Here is a 20928-nt window from a genome sequence, read left to right as displayed (position 1 = left end):
TGAGCCATGGTGGCACCCCTCTCCTGTGGAGGGCTGCACAGCCGTAGTTCCACTTCTGGGTCAGGTTTAACCCAGCAGGCAGAGAGATGCAGGAGAGTTGCAGAAGTTGCCGCCTCTCTCCTCAGCTGGGCAGCACCACGTGAACTCTTTGTGAACCAAGAGTGCATCCTAGAACAGGGGCTGGTGGACTTCAACCCCATGGGATCTACCGTATTTTTCGCCCCATAGGACGCACCGGCCCATAGGACGCACCGGCCCATAGGACGCATCAAGTTTTTTGGGGGGAAATAAAGAAAAAAATTATTTTTCCCCCCCCCAGGCGCTTGTGGGGCAGGCAGCGGGGAGAAGCGCTCTTCTCCCCGTCACCCACCTTCAGATCAGGTCCGGAGACAGCCTCGAGACGCGCTGCGTCTCCCTGCTGTCCCCGGAGTGGTGGGGCAGGCAGCAGGGAGAAGCGCTCTTCTCCCCGCCGTCAGCCTCCAAACCACTTCGGGAGAAGTGGGATGGCGGCGTTCCGCCTCCCTCTGTCCCCCGAACTTGTGGGGCTGGCGCTGGGGCTCTCCTGAAGCCTGGAGAGCAAGAGGGGTCGGTGCGCACCGACACCTCTCACTCTCCAGGCTTCAGCGAAAGCCTGCATTCGCCCCATAGAACGCACCCACATTTCCCCTTCATTTTTGGAGGGGGAAAAGTGCGTCCTATAGGGCGAAAAATACGGTACTTGGCTTTTTACTAGAGTACCCCAGTGTCCAACAACCAAGGCCAGGCACAAAATGGTAGTTCACATGGGATGGAGAGAGAACCTCGGAACCCCAGAATAAGTGACAAATGTGTTCCTACGGGTGAATTTGCTGGCTTTGGTTCTCTGCATTTCTCGTTTTTCCAATCTTAAATTCAATTATCCACATTGCCTCCCACAGCAATTTGCATTTAAAAAAAACAAAACCCCTCATGAAAATTTGTTTGTATTACAATGTGAATTTCTCCTTATAAATGCATTTTTGTATTTTGTATGTCATTTAGGCTTATATTCGCATTTTTGCAAAGCCATTTGCTGAAATATAACACATTTTTGTATGTTAGCTTCATTAATATATGCATTTGAATGTATCCTCTCTCCTAACATAATGCACTTGGAGACCTTGTTGGGTTTGGGAAACAGATAAAAGCACTCCTTCATGCAGCTTCATGCTGGCTGTCACTCACTCTGGCTCCACCTATTGTTGGGCTCCTGGCTTCTGCCCTACCAGCCCCAATGGGCAGCAACCACCAGTGGCAGGCACTTTCAGCATGCTTTTTTAAAAAAAATAAAAAAAGCATTTTTGGTGGACTGTGTAACTCTGGCCTGAATGGGAAACCCAAAAATTCAGACGCGCGTGTGTGTGCATTTGCAGATTGTACAGTTCTAGGAAAATCAAGAGTGCCTTGCTCACTCCACACACCCCAAATTCAGCAGACTTCCAGGGTTGACTTTAAGAGCTGAGCAGTCTACAATTCTTCATACTGATTGTGTGTGTGTGTGTGTGTGTGTGTGTGCGTGCGCACGCGCGCATGAAAATAATAGAGATTTGGTGTCTTGCTGTAACAGTCCCCACTTTCTTTATAATCCATTCCTGAAAATATGGTTGTGGTTTATTTTTATTTTTATTTTAAAAGCTAGATTCTTTACTGAACCTGATGGGTTTTATTTTGGCAAAGGGTGGGGGTGGAAGAGAGAGAGAGAGAGAGAGAGAGAGAGAGAGAGAGAGAGAGAGACTTTGCAACATACTTTGCTGGCATATAGTTCCTAATTGGAATATGCCCTTTGGATATTTGAAAATTGGCCCAGATATGGTCTTTAATGAATAACACTTTAATTAAATTTTTACATATTTAGCATGCAGCAGGAGAAATAGTTAGGCAAATGGCACAAGCATTAATCACGTACAAGTGAGTCAGTCCGAGCAAGCATACATTAGCAGAGCTTAGGAAACACCCTTTCCTTTGAAGGTGATGTAGAGGATGCTGGAAAAGCAAGGCAAATAATTAAAATGGGAGATGGATACAAACGATAGGAGATAAAGCGCGCGTGTGTTGAGGGGTGTAGGGAAGTCTGAGTAGGAAACATTCAGAACCACAAAGGATGCTGCAAAATCCTTCGGTGAAAGCTTTCTGCACTTAAAAAGAGATATTGCTAGAGCTAGCTCTAACATGAATTGAGGTTGATATGCAAGTCCAGCAGCAGAAAAATGGCCCCACACTGGGTCAGGGGATCAGGAGTGTTCTGAGGTTAAAGAAGAAGAATCAGCTAAGATGTTTTTTAATTAGTTGGCATCCCTGCTAAAGATGTTTATATTTATCTATTGCCTCCAGCCCTCTCTCTACCTTGGTTTCTTTCCCCTTTAGGGTGAAGGCAGACATATTTAAACACTGGGTACAGCCAGTGGAGGGCTGATCCATCAGGGCCAATGGGGCACTGGCCAATAACTTCAGACTAACCTCAGCCAACCCCTACTTGCCTGATGTCTTGCTTAAAGCCAGTCCAAGGGGTGGCAATGCCTATTAGCTTCTCCTTGGTCTCAGTGGTGCACGTGCAAAAATCAGCAGGGAGGAGGATGGCAACAAAACTAAAATTAGTCAGCTTTGCCTGCAGTTGCCTTTGGCTCCATCTACTCTTGGTCTCCCTGCCTTATGCCTTACCAGTCCCAATGGGCGCTAATCACCACTTGGTACAGCACCAGTATGATCCTGCCTTTGCAACTGAAATTGCACCTGCATATACAGCCAAATGAGCACTGTATCAGTCTTTTCTTCCACCCACCCATATCCCCATTGATTCAGTTACCATATTTTTCGCTCTATAGGACACACTTTTCCCCCTCCAAAAATTAAGGGGTAATGTGTGTGCGTCCTATGGAGCGAATGCAGGCTCCTCGGCTTCAGCGATAGCAACGCGAAGCCTCCGAAGCGCAGAGGGAGCGCTCCCTCCGCGCTCCGGAGGTGCGCACCGACCCCTCTCGCTCTCCAGGCTTCAGGGATAGCCGCCTGAAGCCTTCAGAGTGCAGCAGGAGGTCCCACTGCACTCCAGAGGCTTCGGGTTCCTTTTGCTGAAACCGGGAGAGCAAGACTCTCCTGGCTTCAGCAGAGAGGGAGAGCTGCGCAGCGCCCCTTCAGCCAAGCGGGAGGAGAAATGGAAGGGGCTCCGCTTCTCCTGCCTCTTCGCTGAAGGGGCGCTGAGCAGAGAGGGGGAAGAAATTTTTTCTTGTTCTCCCCCTCCAAAACAAGGTGCGTCCTATGGTTGGGTGCGTCCTATAGAGCGAAAATACAGTAATTGCTTACAGCAAGGCTGGAGACCCTGTTGCCCTTAGTCTATTGGCATTTTGACTTCAATTATTGTTATTTTTTTCTTATTGATCATTTTATTGTTTTATCTTTTTTGCAAACTGCTTTCAGGGTTGTTGTTTTTTCAATCAAGCAGTGTATAAATTTCATTAAATAATAATACATGTGTTGTTGGACTACAACTCCCATCATTTTCTGTTTATTGGATTTATATCCTGTTCTTCATCCTAAAGATGTCCAGGATGGCTAAAATAGTTCCCCACCACTGGTTTGTAACTATTTTCAATCAGGGCCAACAAACTAGAAATTCATGTGACATATGGTTTGGGGGTTAACTTGGATGCAGGTGTGTGGGATGGGGTTCTGAATGGCATCAGAGCAGCAGAGGAGAGGAAAGATGCGTGTTTTCCCAATCAAAATATCCTTCCAGGTGCTTTCCTACCCATGGAGCTGATGGTACATGAGCACCTTTCTCCCTGTAGGGATAAAAGCAGTTGAGGCGATGGTGGCTTTGAATGTGAAAAGGCTTCACCGGGAAAGGAGTTAAGCATCTCTCTCCTCCCTGCGCCCCCTTAAGGTCTCCCATATTAAGTTGCGTTAAGGTCTGCTACTCACATCTAGTTTGGCATTCAGCATTGAACTCGGTGGGATTTATGAGATGCATATGCAAAGGACTGTGTGGTTTACCCTACTCCTCTTTCAAGGAGATCAGCTTACAAGTGTCTCCAATCCAGACATATGTGTTTAGCTTGAACTTAATTACATGCTCTCCAGTAGTCAAATGTTGTGTACACACATTTTATTCTAGCATCAGTGGAGATGGAGTACTTGTTTTTCTACATAGTCCACACACAATCCAGTCTATTACAGTGTGGTGCGGATATTGCCAAGGTTGCAGGTTCGATTCCCATATGGAAAAGCTGCATATTCCTGCTTTGCAGGGGTTGGACTAGATGACCCTCAGGGTCCCTTCCAACTCTACAGTTCTATGATTCTATAATTCTTGAGAAACTGGTTTCTTTCAAAAAATAAAAGCTTGCTGCAGATTGAGTCTGCATTACTCCACAGTGTGTCCATTTGAAAACAAATATAGGCCATCCCAGCATTTGAGGAGGGGGCGTGTATCCACGCCTGCTTCATGGTATGGGTGGGCATATACCAATATCACAATCTCCACTTCCTTCTTCATTAACTTGGGGGATTTGCAGAGAGGAAAAGGTGTGCGTAATCCCATAAGAGGAGGGTTAGCCAAACTTTCCTTTTCAAAGCGGCTTTTGAGTTGTAGATGGCTGGATTATTTTTTATGCCTTAAATATGAAGATGCAGAATACAAATAAAAATATAGAACATGTATACATGTATAGGGACGCGGGTGGTGCTGTGGGTAAAAGCCTCAGCGCCTAGGATTTGCTGATCAAAAGGTCGGTGGTTCGAATCCCCGCGGCGGAGTGCGGTCCCGTTGCTCGGTCCCAGCGCCTGCCAACCTAGCAGTTCGAAAGCACCCTCGGGTGCAAGTAGATAAATAGGGACCGCTTACTAGCAGGAAGGTAAATGGCATTCCGTGTGCTGTGCTGGCTCACTAGATGCAGCTTGTCACACTGGCCACGTGACCCGGAAGTGTCTGTGGACAGCGCTGGCTCCCGGCCTCTAGAGTGAGATGAGCGCACAACCCTAGAGTCTGTCAAAACTGGCCCATACGGGCAGGGGTACCTTTACCTTTTTATACATGTATAAATAAGTTAAAAATGATATAAACATACAATTTAACAGGATAAACAAAAAAACTACAAAGGAAACTATTCCTAATATTATTCAGTTTATACTATTTCCTCAATAGCTAATAAGGGTTTCATTCATGCTCCATTCTCTCATTCCAATAGGAAACAAACTCCATTCTTTAATCAAGGCGTTATCACTTTGTCTTCCCTCACTAACCCTAAACATATTTATGAAGTTGATCATTTGGGCAATGTCCCAGATTTTATTTAACCAGCCTTTTTTGGGGTACTCCTGTCTTTCTTGATGCCTGCACTAGGCTCATTCATGGTACTTTATTGCATTGGTTTTTGAGAAATTCCTTGGGTCCCCTACTGCACCGAGTGCATCCTTCCATGAATGGTCATCACCAGTGCTTTTTTTCTTTAAAAATAATGTTTAGAGGTATCATTTTCCTACCGATATTGAAATAATGCCCCTCAAGGAGGTCAAACTTAGATTCACAAAATGTTTAGGGGTATGCATACCCTCAGAAAAAAGCACTGGTCCTCACAATGCGACCACCTACTGAATTACAGGGAGCAACAGGATGCCAATATATATGTTTATTCGAACAGATCCATGCAATATGCAAGGGGTGAGCTATATACTAACTTTAGAAACCACTCCTATCCTTGAAACACAAGCATTAATTCTAATTAGGGAACAGAACATTCAGAACAATGAGTAATTTTATGCAGAATACAAAGGGTAATAAACTTAAGTCCACTGATTGCCATGGGACTGCTCTGAGTATGACTAATGTTGGGTATTATCCTAACACAACCATTTTTTCCCTCTTTAACAGCTATCCTAACCCTTTACCTGTGCTTTTATGACCTGAGGAGACACCTGAGAATCCTGGTGGTCCACTTTCCCACCTCCCCAGGGCTGCAGTTCCTCACCCCTGTTTTAAATGATAATATATAATCACCTACTTCATCAGATAGGCACATAGGAAGCTGCCTTATACAGTGTGAAGCCATTGGGCTATCCAGTTCAGTGTAAAAGGTAAAGGAACCCCTGACCATTAGGTCCAGTCATGACCGACTCTGGGGTTGCGGTGCTCATCTCGCTTTATTGGCCGAGGGAGCCGCCGTACAGCTTCCGGGTCATGTGGCCAGCATGACTAAGCTGCTTCTGGCGAACCAGAGCAGCGCACGGAAACACCGTTTACCTTCCCGCTGGAGCGGTACCTATTTATCTACTTGCACTTTGACGTGCTTTCGAACTGCTAGGTGGGCAGGAGCTGGGACCGAGCAATGGGAGCTCACCCCGTCACGGGGATTCGAACTGCCGACCTTCTGATCGGCAAGTGCTAGGCTCTGTGGTTTAACCCACAGTGCGACCCGCGTCCCTCCAGTTCAGTGTAGTCTACCCTTAGTGGCAGCAGTTCTTCAGGGTCTCAGGCAGTCCCACCTGAGGATGCCAGAGTTTAAAACAGGGACCTTCTGCATGCAATTAGGGCCTTCCCTACAGGATATTAGTGAAAGGAAAATGAGCATTGCGTTCTTATATATAAGGAGTGTTGTAAACAGGATAGGAAAAAAGAAGCACCCTCTTCAGAGACTCCATAGAAATTCTGAATGATCAGAGGGGGTGGGATGCACATGGAAGCTTAAGAGGCAACCCTATGTTCCCCCACTGGGCTCCATTGAGCTCAACAGGACTTGGCTTTGAGTAAGCATGGAGAGCATAACTGGACTTTTAGGTCGTCAACAGGCTCATCTCAGCTATCTGCCAATCTCCCATTCCCACCACCCTTCTGAGTAATACCCCTCCCCACCTTCTCACTATATAGAAGTATCTGGCAACTTCTGTTTCAGTGTATCTGAAGAAGTGTGCATGCACACGAAAGCTCATACCAAGAGCTAACTTAGTTGGTCTTTAAGGTGCTACTGGAAGGAATTTTTTTATTTTGACTATGGCAGACCAACACGGCTACCTATCTGTAACTGGAGTTTTAGGTGTTTTTCCATATTTCTTTTCAATATATGCATTTATTTATTTGTTTGTTGGTGATTCACATAGCCCACCTTCCATAAAAAATGACCCCCAAGTGGTTCCCATATAGCAATCAAATAATACAAAAAGAAATGGAAAAAAGAAAAGAAACATAATAAACCAACAACAATCAATCCATCAATAAATAAAGCTGAACACGTAGAGACCAAGGAATCCCTCAGCGGTGGGAAATCTAATGCATCTAATGTTATTTTTACACAAATGCTTCCTACCCTATTCCATAGCGTCCCCGGATACCTCAGACTGAACCATAAAAATATAAGAGTAGTTCTAGTGGGTCAGAACAAAGACCAGTCTCCAATGTAAGTCTCAACAGAGCTTGAAATGGGATGAGCATCCTCCGCTGCCTGTTTCTACCATTTAGTAATTAGAGGTACACTGCCTCTGATCCTGGAGGCTCCATTTGTAGTGATGAGGGCCAACAGTCATTGGTGACTGCTATCCTCAATAATTTTGCCCAGAAGCTGCTGGTGTTGGTGGTCTTTAATATTCAGTCCACCCCAGGAAAAAATTTAAACACCACCAGAAAGCCAGAAATGAACAGAGCAATCCAAAGGAGATCAAGGAAATTAATTGTCGGAAATGAGTTTCAGGAAGGGTGTGTGTGTGTTTAAGCCAGGTCCTTGGGAACAACTCTGAGCTTCAGTCATCTTTTGAAAGGGGGGCTGGTAGACATCCCAAAAAACACAGGTTATGACCTGTGACCTTCCTATGAGAAATTGTTGCCTTTTAGGATGTGTTAGTAGGCCCATCCTTTTCATCAAATGCGTGTTTCTCCTGGCGGTGGGAGGCAATCACACCAGTATATCATTAACTTGCAGAGAAAAGGGGCCGTAAAAGGACTTGATGGGGGACCTTAGCCCACACCCCGCTGGGGTCTGCTAGGAGCACAATATCCCAGAGACCAGGAGATTAAGCTAAAGAGAAAAAGTGAAAGTGCTTTTCACGATTCACACGCCCTTTAGATTGTTTTATTAAACCACTTGAATAGGGATTTCCCTTGCGGCCGGCGACGGGGCCCGGCCAACGCATAGTTCTAGGTTGCTATGACTTGGTTGGTTCTTGCTAATCAGTGCAAGGGCGAACTTCATATAAAATATCTTGGGCCATTGTTAGCCTAACGTGCCGTGACACCTCCATCACAAAAGGGGATTCATTCACCCCAGCAGGTAATAAGGACGACTTGCCATACCAACCAAGCTGGGCTGTCAAGAGGGATCATGCCAAGGGCGAAGGAGCTCTTGCATTCCGTTCTCAGGTGGGCTGAGGGCGATCCTTTTGTTTAGCAGAGTCTGCTGATCACAGAAAATGATTTTCTGTAGAATGGATGGGGGAAGGGGAGTGTTTTGGTTGGCTGGTTGTTGGGGGGTTTTCTTGTTTTTAAAGTTGCTGTGCAGACCCCAGAAGAACTGCAGAGGAAGACTCATGGGGCTGGAAATATGCAGATTGTCCTGGGACAGGATGCTGCCCCACTCAGCATCATAAGGGTTGGGAGAACAAGGATCATCGAGCTTCAAAATGGCCTTGTGGTGGCGGCTTCTACCTTAAGCGGCTTTTTAAAAGGATTAGACACTAGGGATCGGCAAATCTGTCAGTTTAGGCTCCTCTCGGTTTCTCATTTTTCCAATCTTAAATTTAATCAGCCACATTTCCACATTAGTCTGCAATTTTTTAAAAAAAATCACCAGCATTTTAGTGTGTATTTCTCCTAAGGTACACATTTTTGCATGGAAGTATATGTATTTTTATGCACACTTTCCCCTTAATATATGCAGTTTTGTACACATTTGGTTGGAGGATTGTATCACAAAATTTGGAGAGTTGCTAGTCTTTTGATATGCATGTTGTTTAAAGAACTGCAAATCAGACAGGCTCACTTTCAAATGTGAACCAAACCAAGTTTCTCTCCCACCTTCATTACCCATATCTTCTGTCCTTCCTATATACTATCCCCCCTCCCTTCATTTGGCCTTCATTCCAACCCTGTGTGGCAGGCAAAAAGGGAAGCAACTGATGGGCTCACGGTCAACCACTACGCTTTGTGGCCAAGCCCAGGGAATGGTTGCACTACAGGAGAACTGTGTCTCTGAATATCAGATTCAGGGGCAGGGGATACAGTGCATGCTCTTCTTGTGCGTTTCCCAAAGCCATCTAGCTGAACTTTTGGAAATAAAACATTGTGCTAGGCCAGGAGTGGGGAACCTCAGGTCTGGGGGGGGCAGTATGTGGCCCTCCAGGCATCTCTAGCTGGCCCTTCAATCTCTCCCCAGGTCACTCCCCCTCTCCCCAGACTAAGCACCTCAGTAGCCCTTTCTTTGTACCCTTCTTCTGTGTTTCTGCCTTTCTGAAATGTGCCCTTGAACTCTGTTAATGCCTCTTGCTTGCCTGGTTGGAGGAGGAGGAGGAGGAGAGTGTGTGTGTGTGTGTGTGTGTGTGTGTGTGTGTGTAGAAAAGAGTCTACCGTATAAAAGTAACATTTGCATTCATTGTTCCACCCACTTTTGCCTCTGGATGGTTGCCCAGGAAGGAATGTAGCCTTTGGGCTGAAAAGGGTTCCTCACCCTTGTGCCAGATGGACCCCTGGTATGATTCAGCACAGCATATTTCTGCATATTTAGCTACACACCAGCTCCCTAGTCCCCCGAGAATAAAGGTGTCACTGAAAAACACTAGCACAGCAAACACATCCTGATGAGTCGAGTGAGTGAGCCAGGCCACACACAACAATAGGAAGCAAACAAATTAATATATAAATGAAACCCTCGCTCCTTAGAGCAAATACATTTCCTTTATGACGATGAGCCTGTTCCTGAACTTCACCAACCCCACCCACCACATTTTCCCATGGGAAATTGTGTTCTGCAGGAAGCCCATGCCATTCCCCACAACTATCTAGGGAGCATGTTCTCTAACCTCCCAAGGTAGCCTGCCCTATTGCTGAACTACCTCTTAGACTTTGGAAGTGGACCCAAATGTTACTTATATTATATTGTGATTTTGAGCAGTAAAGTCTCTTATATAGATTGGCTGAACTGGTGTGATGGTAGAGAATATTCACAAACATTCTAACTTCTCAGTGAACATAGAATGTTTGCAGTCCGATTTCTGTGAGGGAAGAAAATAGTGGTTGGTTGGGAGACAGCACTGGGACAGGCCAAAGTTAAGAGGTTCTAGGAGTTAGGGGACCTAAAAGGCAAAAAACCCAGAAGCAAGGTGGTGGTAAGGAGGATGTAGAGGAGCCACCATATTAAGAAACAGGAAGTGTAGTGAAAGTATGCTTAAGGACATGGGCAGAGGTGACAAATAAAGAAACTTCACATATTGAATGAGCCAACTAATAATTTTGGTTATAGGCTTCTAATATTATATATTTTTTCCTATAAATTAAACTTCATTCTCTACTGCCATAAGTAAATACAGTGGTACCTCGGGTTACAGACGCTACAGGTTACAGACGTTTCATGTTACAGACTCTGCTAACTCAGAAATAGTACCTTGGGTTAAGAACTTTGCTTCAGGACAGAAATTGTGTAGTGGCGTGGCAGCAGCGGGAGGCCCCATTAGCTAAAGTGGTACCTCAGGTTAAGAACAGTTTCAGGTTAAGAACAGACCTCCAGAATGAATTAAGTTCTTAACCCGAGGTACCACTGTATGTTAAGCAGTATTTAAAAACAACTCCTAAGCAATTTGGGCCCTGCATATTGTATGAACCAAGACATTCCTTACATCCCACTGCAATCTCTCAGATCTGCCAAGGCTACTAACTTGGGCTACGAGGACATAAAGCCTGGCAATTTCATTGGCTATCCCATAAGCCCTCCCTGCAAAACATATGGAAATTCATGACACAGAAAATGCTGTGGCTCACTGGTAGAGCATAAACTTTGCATGCAGAAGGTCCCAGGTTCAATCTTTGGGTAAGGCTGTGAAGGATTGCCTGAAACACTGCTGATCCTCTGCCTAGTCAATGGAACAATACTGAGCTAAATGGACCAATGCTGTGACTTGTTATGAGGTGGCTTAAGATGCTCTTAGGGACGCGGGTGGCGCTGTGGGTTAAGCCACAGAGCTTAGGACTTGCCGATCAGAAGGTCGGCGGTTTGAATCCCCGCGACGGGGTGAGCTCCCGTTGCTCGGTCCCTGCTCCTGCCAACCTAGCAGTTCGAAAGCACGTCAAAGTGCAAGTAGATAAATAGGTACCGCTCCGGCGGGAAGGTAAACAGTGTTTCCGTGCGCTGCTCTGGTTTGCCAGAAGCGGCTTAGTCATGCTGGCCACATGACCCGGAAGCTGTTCGCCGGCTCCCTCGGCCAGTAAAGCGAGATGAGCGCCGCAACCCCAGAGTCGTCTGTGACTGGACCTAATGGTCAGGGGTTCCTATACCTTTACCTTTTAAGATGCTCTTATTTATTTAGCTTGAACAGATCTTTTATCATGCATGGTTTTTTAAAACGGGATGGGCTTGAGAACCAGATGGTCAGGAACATGCATGCCCTGACCAGCAAGCATGACCACCTTCAACCACCATGGCCAACTGTCAGGAATGATGGGAGTTGTCACCCAGCTACATCTGAAGCATCACGGGTTCCCCACCCCTGTATCTCTTTAACCCAACCATATGTCTTATCTTTAGTCAATTGTCTGTGTGGTATTCCTGGCATGATTTGCTCCCTTAATAATTTTTCCTTAATTATTTGCATGGCTGTTTATCTGATGGAAGCATTATGCCTCCTGAGGGTAATTTGGTGCATTCAGACTTCAGACATAACAAGGCCTTATCAAGAATTGCAGACAGTACTCCGACACTAAATCAGAGGTGGAACTTGGAAACCCGCAGAAATCTTCATAATATCCTACACAAGTCTCACAGTGATGGCTGGTCCATTAGGATGCATGGAGAGCTGCCCCACCACACTTAGTCTGCCCTCAAGCAGCCCCCACCCTACCAGCCTTCTTCCTTAGCAAGCTGTCAGGGTGTATGTGGCTCTGCCTGTCATTGGCTCCGGTTCCACCTACAGTTGATCTCCCTACCTTTCAGCCTACAAATCCCAAGGGCATCACGCACCACTGCTCTCTGAAGTGGGCATTTGCCACCCATGCACAGCTGAATATCTCTTGTTTTGAGTCAGAGTATCAAAAGGTACAAACCTAGACAGCATCTTAAAAAGCAGAGACATCACCTTGACCTAGACAGAATCTTAAAAAGCAGAGACATCACCTTGCCAACAAAGGTCCATATAGTTAAAGCTATGGTTTTCCCAGTAGTGATGTATGGAAGTGAGAGCTGGACATAAAGAAGGCTGATCGCCGAAGAATGGATGCTTTTGAATTATGGTGTTGGAGGAGACTCTGGAGAGTCCCATGGACTGCAAGAAGATCCAACCTCTCCATTCTGAAGGAAATCAGCCCTGAGTGCTCACTGGGAGGACAGATCCTGAAGCTGAGGCTCCAATACTTTGGCCACCTCAGGAGAAGAGAAGACTCCCAGGAAAAGACCCTGATGTTGGGAAAGATGGAGGGCACAAGGAGAAGGGGATGACAGAGGACGAGATGGTTGGACAGTGTTCTCAAAGCTACCAGCATGAGTTTGACCAAACTGCAGGAGGCAGTGGAAGACAGGAGTGCCTGGCGTGCTCTGGTCCAGGGGGTCACGAAGAGTCGGACACGACTAAACGACTAAACAACAACAACCACCACAAGGTGCAGCACATTGTAGAAGAAGTGTGAGCTCATGAGAACAAACATGGAATCTTGGGTCAGGGTTTCATGTTCTTCTTGACTCAAAACCTGGTTCAGAATGTACACCAGGGAGGGGTGCATAAGAAAGTCTGGCTGCTGTATCAGAATTGTAGCCCATCAGCTCCAGCACGCTTTCCTCGCACTGGCCAATCAGATGCCTATAGGAGTCAGGCAAGTAGAACTTGAATGCAACAGCAACTCCTAGCAATTAGTATTCAGGGGCATATTGCCTCCAACAGCGGAGGTAGTATCATAAACCTTCATCCTTACCTCTGATTATCTATCTGATAGAAGTCCTTCCTGGATCTGGCTAAAATTACAGCTAAAAGCCACCTGTCAATACACCGCCCCATTTTTTTTCTCCCTTCATAGGCCCAAGGCTATATTTTGCTGGTACACATCCTATTGATTTGGCTGTGAAGTCATGAAGGTACATGGGAAATTCCCTCACCCAGGCACCTTTTTCTCCTGGGGCATAGCAAAGGTAGAGAATACATGTATTTTTAAAGGCTTTTATGCTAACACAGGAACAGATAGTTTGGTAATCAAAACTATTAAACTTTGGCAGGGCACCAAGCCGAGATGGAGATCATCCCAGAAAACAAAACAAAAAAAGAGTTAGAAGAGACTTGGAAGTCTTTGGCATGTATGTAATTTATGGAGAATGCTGGGAATGTGTGGGAGGGAGTGCCCAAAGGCGGGAAGGGAGTAATATGTTGCTTCCATCCAAAAGAAAAAGAGGAAGATCCAAGCTGTTGGGAAGTTGACTTCGCTTATGGCAAAAATATTGGGAACGTTGGAAACCAAATATTGACGCAAAGCTGCTTTTCAGGGTGAACTCAACTGAGGTAGTGAACTCAACTGGAATAAAGTGAAGAAAGGTTTTTCTTCAAATGCATAAACCTTGTGACCTCCATTGCAGTTGACCAAGTTAAAATAAGGAGATAAATCCTGTAGATGTAATGTTCACATAACATACTATCCCACTTCTTGTAGATCAGGGATATGGAATGTTACCTCCAGACATTGTTCGACTCCAACTCCCACCAGCCTCAGACAACACGGATAATGGTCAGGAATGAAGAGCAGGGGTGTTCCAATATCTGGGGAGGACCAGGTTGCCCATCACTATTATAAGCGATTGCATGGGCCTCTGGAAAGTTCTACTAAATTGTGGAGGGTGCTCACATAGAAAGCTCTTCTCTTCTTTGTCTCAGAGCTGTGCCTTTTCTATGGTGACAATCCTGGTGAGAAATGCAGGACCCAAGATGGGGAGGTGGAGCTTTTAATGGGCCTGCTGGCCCATAACCAGGTGGGAAAAAACCCAAGGCATAACTGTAGAATGGGGTGAGGAACCTCAGGCTCACGAGCCAAATGTTGCCACCAAGGCCTCTCTACCTGGCCCTTGGAACTCTGTATTATATGGACTGTCCAGATCTTACTAGATTTGCTTTTGAACAGAAAACACAATATTCAGAACCCAGATCTGCTTGCTCCACAGCATGCAGACATGCGATGTGCTTGTACAAGAGAGAGAGAGAGAGAGAGAGAGAGAGAGAGAGTTTGCAGTCTGAGAGACAGAAAGGGGTTCACCCCCTCACACACTGCAAGCACATGTGAGAGGTTTGTAGGGTTGTATTGATTAGCTCCAGACCCTTGCCAAGGCACTTTTGCAGACATCACCTTCCCATTGCACACACATTTTGGTTGTGTGTAGGGGGCATATGCATGTGTGGTCCCTTCACAAATGCATGGTCAACAGGAGGCATGGGCACTAACCAATACAAACCCAAGATACCTTCAAGACATGAGGTCAGAGGCAGTGTGCCTCTGAAAACCAGTTGCTGGAAACCACAATGAATGGGGAAGTCCTTTTGCACTTGGGTCCTGTTTGTGGGCTTCCCATCAGAATCTGGTTGGCTGCTGTGAGAACAGGATACTGGACTGCATGGGCCATTGGCGCTTATGCTGTTATGACAGTCCTTCATTTGAAGATATTTGAAGAGTTGAGCGGTCCACGTCCAGTTTAAAGATAATGAACTGCTAGAGGGGGCAGGAGGGGCCTTGAAGTTGCCTATCAACAGTTAGTAGCAGGCAGGCAGGCCACCTGGTTACAGTCTTCTCCACTAGGATAAGATGTGTTGTATTTCTATTTCAGTTATAGAAATTGTTTGAAATTTTGTACACACTCTTTGCACTTGGGGGGGGGGCTGCCCAACTTGAAATCAAGCAACCAAATGCATAAACAGCTTAAACAAAGGGGCTTAAAGAAGCAATAGGACACCAATCAATCCTCTAGTTTTCTAACACAGAAAAGGGAGCATAGTAGTGACTCAGTGAGTGGGGCCCAGGGAAATTAATCATGAGCATTTAGGAAAATGCATTTCCCAAGGAGTAGTACCAGCCTCATTCTCAGGTGGAATTTTGCCAACAAGTTAAAAGGCAGCTTATTTTTTGAAAGTGTTCTCTATTGGTTGATTTTATCTTCTTTAAGCTTGCTTTAAAGCAGTGATGATGTAATGCAGTTTTCTTACAGTTGGGGTTTTCTACTTTATATATGGCATTTTAGTTTATGATGGTTTTAGTTGGGTGGTTTTATCATTTGAATTCTGTACAAATGGCAAAGAATGAGGCCTCAGGATACCTAAATAAATGAGATGTAAATATTGCTGATTGGCTGGTTAGGTGAACAGTAGTCAGAACCTGCACAACAGTCCTACAAGACCACTTGATATGGCTTATGAATACAATGCAATTTTTAAAATATTATATAAATTCAGTATTAAAATAGCAGTTCCAAACACAGCTAGCAAAGAGTTCAGAGTCAGAAAAGAGCTGCTTTAAGTAAACAAAGGCATTATATACTTTATGAACAGTCCTAAATCTGGAATTTTGTTTGTGTGTTTAGTGGATTTTGCTTGTAAACTGATTATGCGAAAACCATAGGACTTGCTTTTTAAAATAATTTTTAAAAAAATATTTTTGAGAGTTACTTCTAGGAATGGGGGAATCTGCTAATATTTGTTTTTCTGGGTTTCTTATTTTTCCAGTCTTAAGTTCAGTTTGTGATTTCTTTTTTAGTTCTCATGAAAATTCATCAGCATTTTAGTAGAAATTTCTCCTAATAAAGGGTTTTTTGAATATAATTTTGCCTAATATACACATTTTTGCAAAGCAATTTCCCCTAAAATAATGCATTTTTCTATGTGATCTTCATGAATATATGCATTTTTATGCACACTTTACCCTAGTAACGCATTTTTGTACACATTACTAGAAAACTGCCTTGTGAAACTCAAAGAAGTGCAAATTTTCAGTGCTCATGTTGTTTTGGAAAATTCAAATTAGAAAGGTTTAGCTTTAAATGCAAACAGAATCAAACGTTTCCCTCATCTCTGATACATCCAAGGGATATTATATTGCACACCAAGGTCAGCCTTGGTGCATTGTTATTGCATAGTGTGACAAGGACCGTTTCTCTGTAGCATTAGCTTTTAGCAGAGGTGGGGAACCTTTTTAAGCCTAAGGGCCACATTGCCTTATGGACAACTCTCCAGCAGCTGCATAGGTGGGGCCAGAGGCAAAAGTGGGTGGAGTAACAGATGTGACTATTACCTTTATCCAGAAGCTACATTCCAGCCACAGAAAAGTCAGAGGTTCCTATACACCCCTCTCTCTATCCAGGCCAGCAAGAGGCATCATCCTAGTTCAAGGACACTTTCAGCTAGGCAAAAGCACTCAAGGAGAGCATGGAGCAGGACAGGTGAGGAACGGAGATCTGGGAAGAAGGGTTGTTCCCTGTCCTGGTGGTGTTGCTTGCAGACAGTCCAAAGGGCTGGAAATAGAGGCCCAGAGGGCTGCATTTGACCTCTAGGTCCAGGGTTCCCCAACCCTATCATAGCTGGCTTTGAAAGGGGAATAGATAAACTCTTTTGAAAGGATATGTGCCAAGTACACTCTGGTGGGGCTCCTCCTCTGTCGGTGGGCCTTGTCAGGTTTCTCTGGCAAAGGCAGTGAGATCAGCAACACTGACGCTAGAATTGTCCACAGTGCTCCAGAGTGGTCCTGCCACATTGGGAGCATTGTGCAAAATTTAAAATGGCACCTAAACGCTGCTGCTCGGAGCACCAGGCCAAGCCCCAAATCTGCCGTGGACCCTACTAGGGTTTGGGGGCTACAGCAAGCAACCCAGAAATTCCAGGTGCTGATGCTACCAGCCCAAAGCAAACTAGTTTCACAAGCCTAACTTCTCCCAGCCTGCCTGTAATACAGGTAGCTTGCATCTCACGTGAGGATTCTGTTCCGGATGTCCACACATAAATGCAAAAACATGTAAAGCCAGGAACCTCCCAGAACCGCCATAGTGCCAGGTGGAGGGCTGTCTACTCAGCTTTGAGAAGGGGGTGCAAGGGCTCTGGCATGGTCCCAGAGCCTTCCCACATCCTTCCCAAAGCCTGGTAAGCAGTTACCTGGCTTTGGGGAGGAGACAGAAGCACTCTAGGACCCTGCCAGAGACCTTGCATCTCCTTTCCAAGCCCAGGTCCTCACTTACCGGGCTTTGGGAAGGCCACAGCCCTCACACTGCCTTTGTCCTTTGCAAAGCTGGGTAAGCCCACCATCATAGCTTGGTATAGGGGTGTGAGGGAGGAAATAATTGAAGAATAAGTTTCCTCCACATGCCTTTTATTTATTTCCCCCCCCAACACACACAAAGCTGCAATCATGTAAGTAAAATAAGTAGAATCGTAGAGTTGGAAGAGACACTGAGGGTCATCTAGTCCAACCCCCTGCAATGTAGGAATCTCAGCTAAAGTATCCATGACAGTTGGCCAGCCAAACTCTACTTAAAAACCTCCAAGGAAAGAGAGGCCACAACCGTCCAAGGAAGACCTTCCCACTGTTGAACAGCTCTGACTGTCGGAAAGTTTTTCCAGGTGCTTAGTGTAAGATGCAAGTTACCAGTACAGTCATACCTTGGACTCCAAACATCCTGGAACTCGGATGTTTTGGCTCCTGAACGCCACAAACCCGGAAGGGATTGTTCCGGTTTGCAAATGTTCTTTTGGAACCTGAATGTCCAGCGGGGCTTCTGCAGCTTCTGATTGGCTGCAGAAGCTTCCTGCAGCCAACCAGAAGCTGCAATTTGGTTTTCGAACATTTTGGAACTTCCAAGGTATGGAACTCCCAAAACGTTTTGGAACTTCCAAGGTCTGACTGTACTTTTCAGGGTGTCTCCCTCTCTCCTCACCCTCCATTGCCACAGCCAAGCCTCGTCATAAAGTGCACCCCACAGTTGTTCAGTTCAACCCTCCCCCCAATTTCCTCAGACCCTTAGAAGGAGCTCCTTTGGAGGCTTCATGAGAACTAAAGAAGAGCCTTGCTTGATCAAGCCAAAGGTCCATCTACCTATTCTCACAGTGGCCAAACAGATGCCCCAATGAGAAGCTCAAAAGCAGGAATTGGGTGCCACAGCTGCTCTTCCCACCTGCAGTTCCTCGCAACTGGCATATGGAAGCACATTGCCTTTGACTGTAGAGGTAGATCGTGGCTAGCAACCACTGACAGCCTTTTCCTCTGTGAATTTGCCAAGGTGTGTGAAATGGTGTAGGCTGGCTTTTCTCTCGCTTTCTTTTGCGCTCCTCTGTTAGGAATGCTCTCTGTTCCCTCTAGGTAAGGATTCCTCCCCGTACTTCTGTTCACTGACAGCTGACTTTCCAGAAAGGCCTCGTCTCTCTCAAGTCGCGACCTGCTGCCTGTCTCTTCTGCAGCTACCAAGAACCACCCAGGCTGGCTGACAAAAACAAGCCCTGCCGTTCTCCTTCTCCCTCCTCTTATCTCAGCTGAGGCTCTTACATTTTTATATGGCAGCTAAATAACCCCTCATTTCCATTACAAGTGCGTGCTTTTCCTCCTGTTTATCTTCATCTCCAAGGCCAGCCTTTCTCTTGGCCCTGAGGCCCAGGACGCCTCAGGTAAGCTCACCAAAGCTAAAGAGGGTCAGGCCAGCTATTAGCCATTGATGGTGGTGTGCGGGGAGGGGAGGGTTAGAGAGACAGAGCCAAACCCTTTATCAGGCATAGGAAGCAATTCACAAGTCTCAGAGGCCTTTTCTCTCTCCCCTTCTCCTTCTCTGGGTCAAAGCTGAACCCAGATTGCTTGCTCCAGAGATAGAAGTGGGGGAGAAATTTGGTTTGGCATACATTTTCATGGAAACCTATGAAATTATTTGATCCAGTCTAAGTTGTTGTGTCCATCATTCATAACCACTCAGGGAAGGCAGGAGTGCAGAGCCTGGGCACGCAATAACTACAAAAATGCACATATTAATATGCTTATATTAGTGAATATAATGTGTGAAAATGCACTATGTTAGGGGAAATTCCTTGCAAAAATGTGTAAACCAGGCAAAATTCCATACAAAATATGTGCATAATAAAGATAAATTAGCACTAATATGCTGGTGAATTTTCCCAAGGACATTATTTTTTTAAGTAAATGCAAACTGATGTTGGACCACCCTGTGTTAAGGTATTCATTCTTTCATTCATTCATTCATTCATTGGAGGTCATAGCTATTAAACAGGTTAGGTATTGGATTCAATTTGTACTGTAGACATGAAAAGGGCTCAGTGAGTCTTAAACAATCATATCCTGGGATGGCTATAGGTTTTTAATGAATGGCCTCCAATATTAAAGGGGAGGTTAAGGTTAAGGGTCCACGTCTCAGTGTGGCTTCTGATTGGACATAAGCCCAGAGCAGTAATTCATCCAGAGCTGCAACCAGCAGCACACTGGAAATAATACTGGTTTCCAGTATTTCTAACTGGTACATTTAACTCCTGTGTATAATATTAATATAAATAAATAATTTTCCGATTAATGTGGCTGATGAATTTTCTACTCCAACCTTCCCAGTCTCCAAGCTATATTTGTGAAAGTAACCCCGTTGTCCTTGGGTGATGTATACTGAGCATGACGTTAATTTTTTCCCCCACAGCCACCAGAGAGTCAGCCTTCGTCCATGCTATTGCCTCTGCTGGTGTGGCTTTTGCAGTGACCAGATCCTGTGCGGAAGGATCGGCCACCATCTGTGGCTGTGACACACGGCACAAGGGTCCTCCAGGAGAAGGCTGGAAATGGGGAGGCTGCAGCGAGGATGTGGAGTTTGGGAGCATGGTGTCTCGGGAGTTTGCGGATGCACGAGAGAACAGGCCAGATGCTCGGTCGGCCATGAACAGACACAATAACGAAGCTGGAAGGACGGTAAGGAAAACTGTGGTTTTGTTCTATTCCCTCAGTGGTGACTGCAACACTATAATAATTTAGCAACTTGCTTCAGATATAAAAGCAGGCACCAAATTGCACAATCAGTGAATCCAGTTGATCCTGTTCTCCTTTACTGCACCATTTAAGGCTGCTAGGGGGCAATCGTCTGGCTGACGAACATTTCCTCCGTGGTCAGAGGAGGAGAGAAGGAAAAAAACAAGCAAGTTGCATAGTCACCTACAATCTCATTGTTTTCACTATACTTCTACTCTACAGCTAGCTAAGGTTTTATAATAATAATATAATAATAATTTATTATTTATACCCCGCCCATCTGGCTGGGTTTCCCCAGCCACTCTGGGCGGCTTCCAAAAGAATATTAAAATACTGTGATACATCAAACATTAAAAGCTTCCCTAAACAGGGCTTTACCGTCAAACATATTGGAAGCTGCCTTATAACAAGTCAGAGCCCTTGTCCTCTAGTTCAGTATTGTCCACATTGGCAGCAGCTCTCAAGGATTTCAGACAAGTCTTCCCCAGCCCTACCTGAAGATGCCAGGGACCTTCTGCATGCAAAGCACATGCTCTTCCAAATGTCAAAAAAGACATCCCCATAGTGGCAACTTCAGCAGTAACAAGTAATGGTGGCAGGAACATTCAGATTGCTCTGTAGAGCAGAAAGGAGGAACCTCTGGCCTGTGGGTCTAATTAGGCACATCCAGGAAGACATTATGTCCAAGCTACACCCACCTGCCTTGCACCTGATGTCATATGTGACATCAGGTGCAGGGGAGGTAAAAGCCTGGCGCAGCTGAAAGGAAATTT

At 45.5% G+C, this 20928-nt stretch overlaps 1 protein-coding gene across 2 annotated transcripts in view; it reads left to right on the top strand.

Annotated features, from left to right (window-relative positions):
- Positions 1–20928, top strand: part of WNT3A (Wnt family member 3A) — a 247707-nt gene that overhangs the window by 65917 nt on the left and 160862 nt on the right. For both annotated transcript variants that reach the window (XR_014212229.1, XM_082192587.1), the window contains exon 3: positions 19833–20098. Coding sequence is in view for 1 of the 2 variants with exons in the window: in XM_082192587.1 (XP_082048713.1) it covers positions 19833–20098 (266 nt within the window). In the remaining variant the exon portion in view is untranslated. The remainder of the gene's footprint in view (positions 1–19832; positions 20099–20928) is intronic.

The sequence above is a fragment of the Podarcis vaucheri genome (assembly GCF_965113315.1).
Source record: "Podarcis vaucheri genome assembly, chromosome: 12".
NCBI classification, from domain to species: Eukaryota; Metazoa; Chordata; class Lepidosauria; order Squamata; family Lacertidae; genus Podarcis; species Podarcis vaucheri.
The sequence above is the reverse complement of the archived record's forward strand: the minus strand, read 5'-3'. Positions and strand labels throughout refer to the sequence as shown.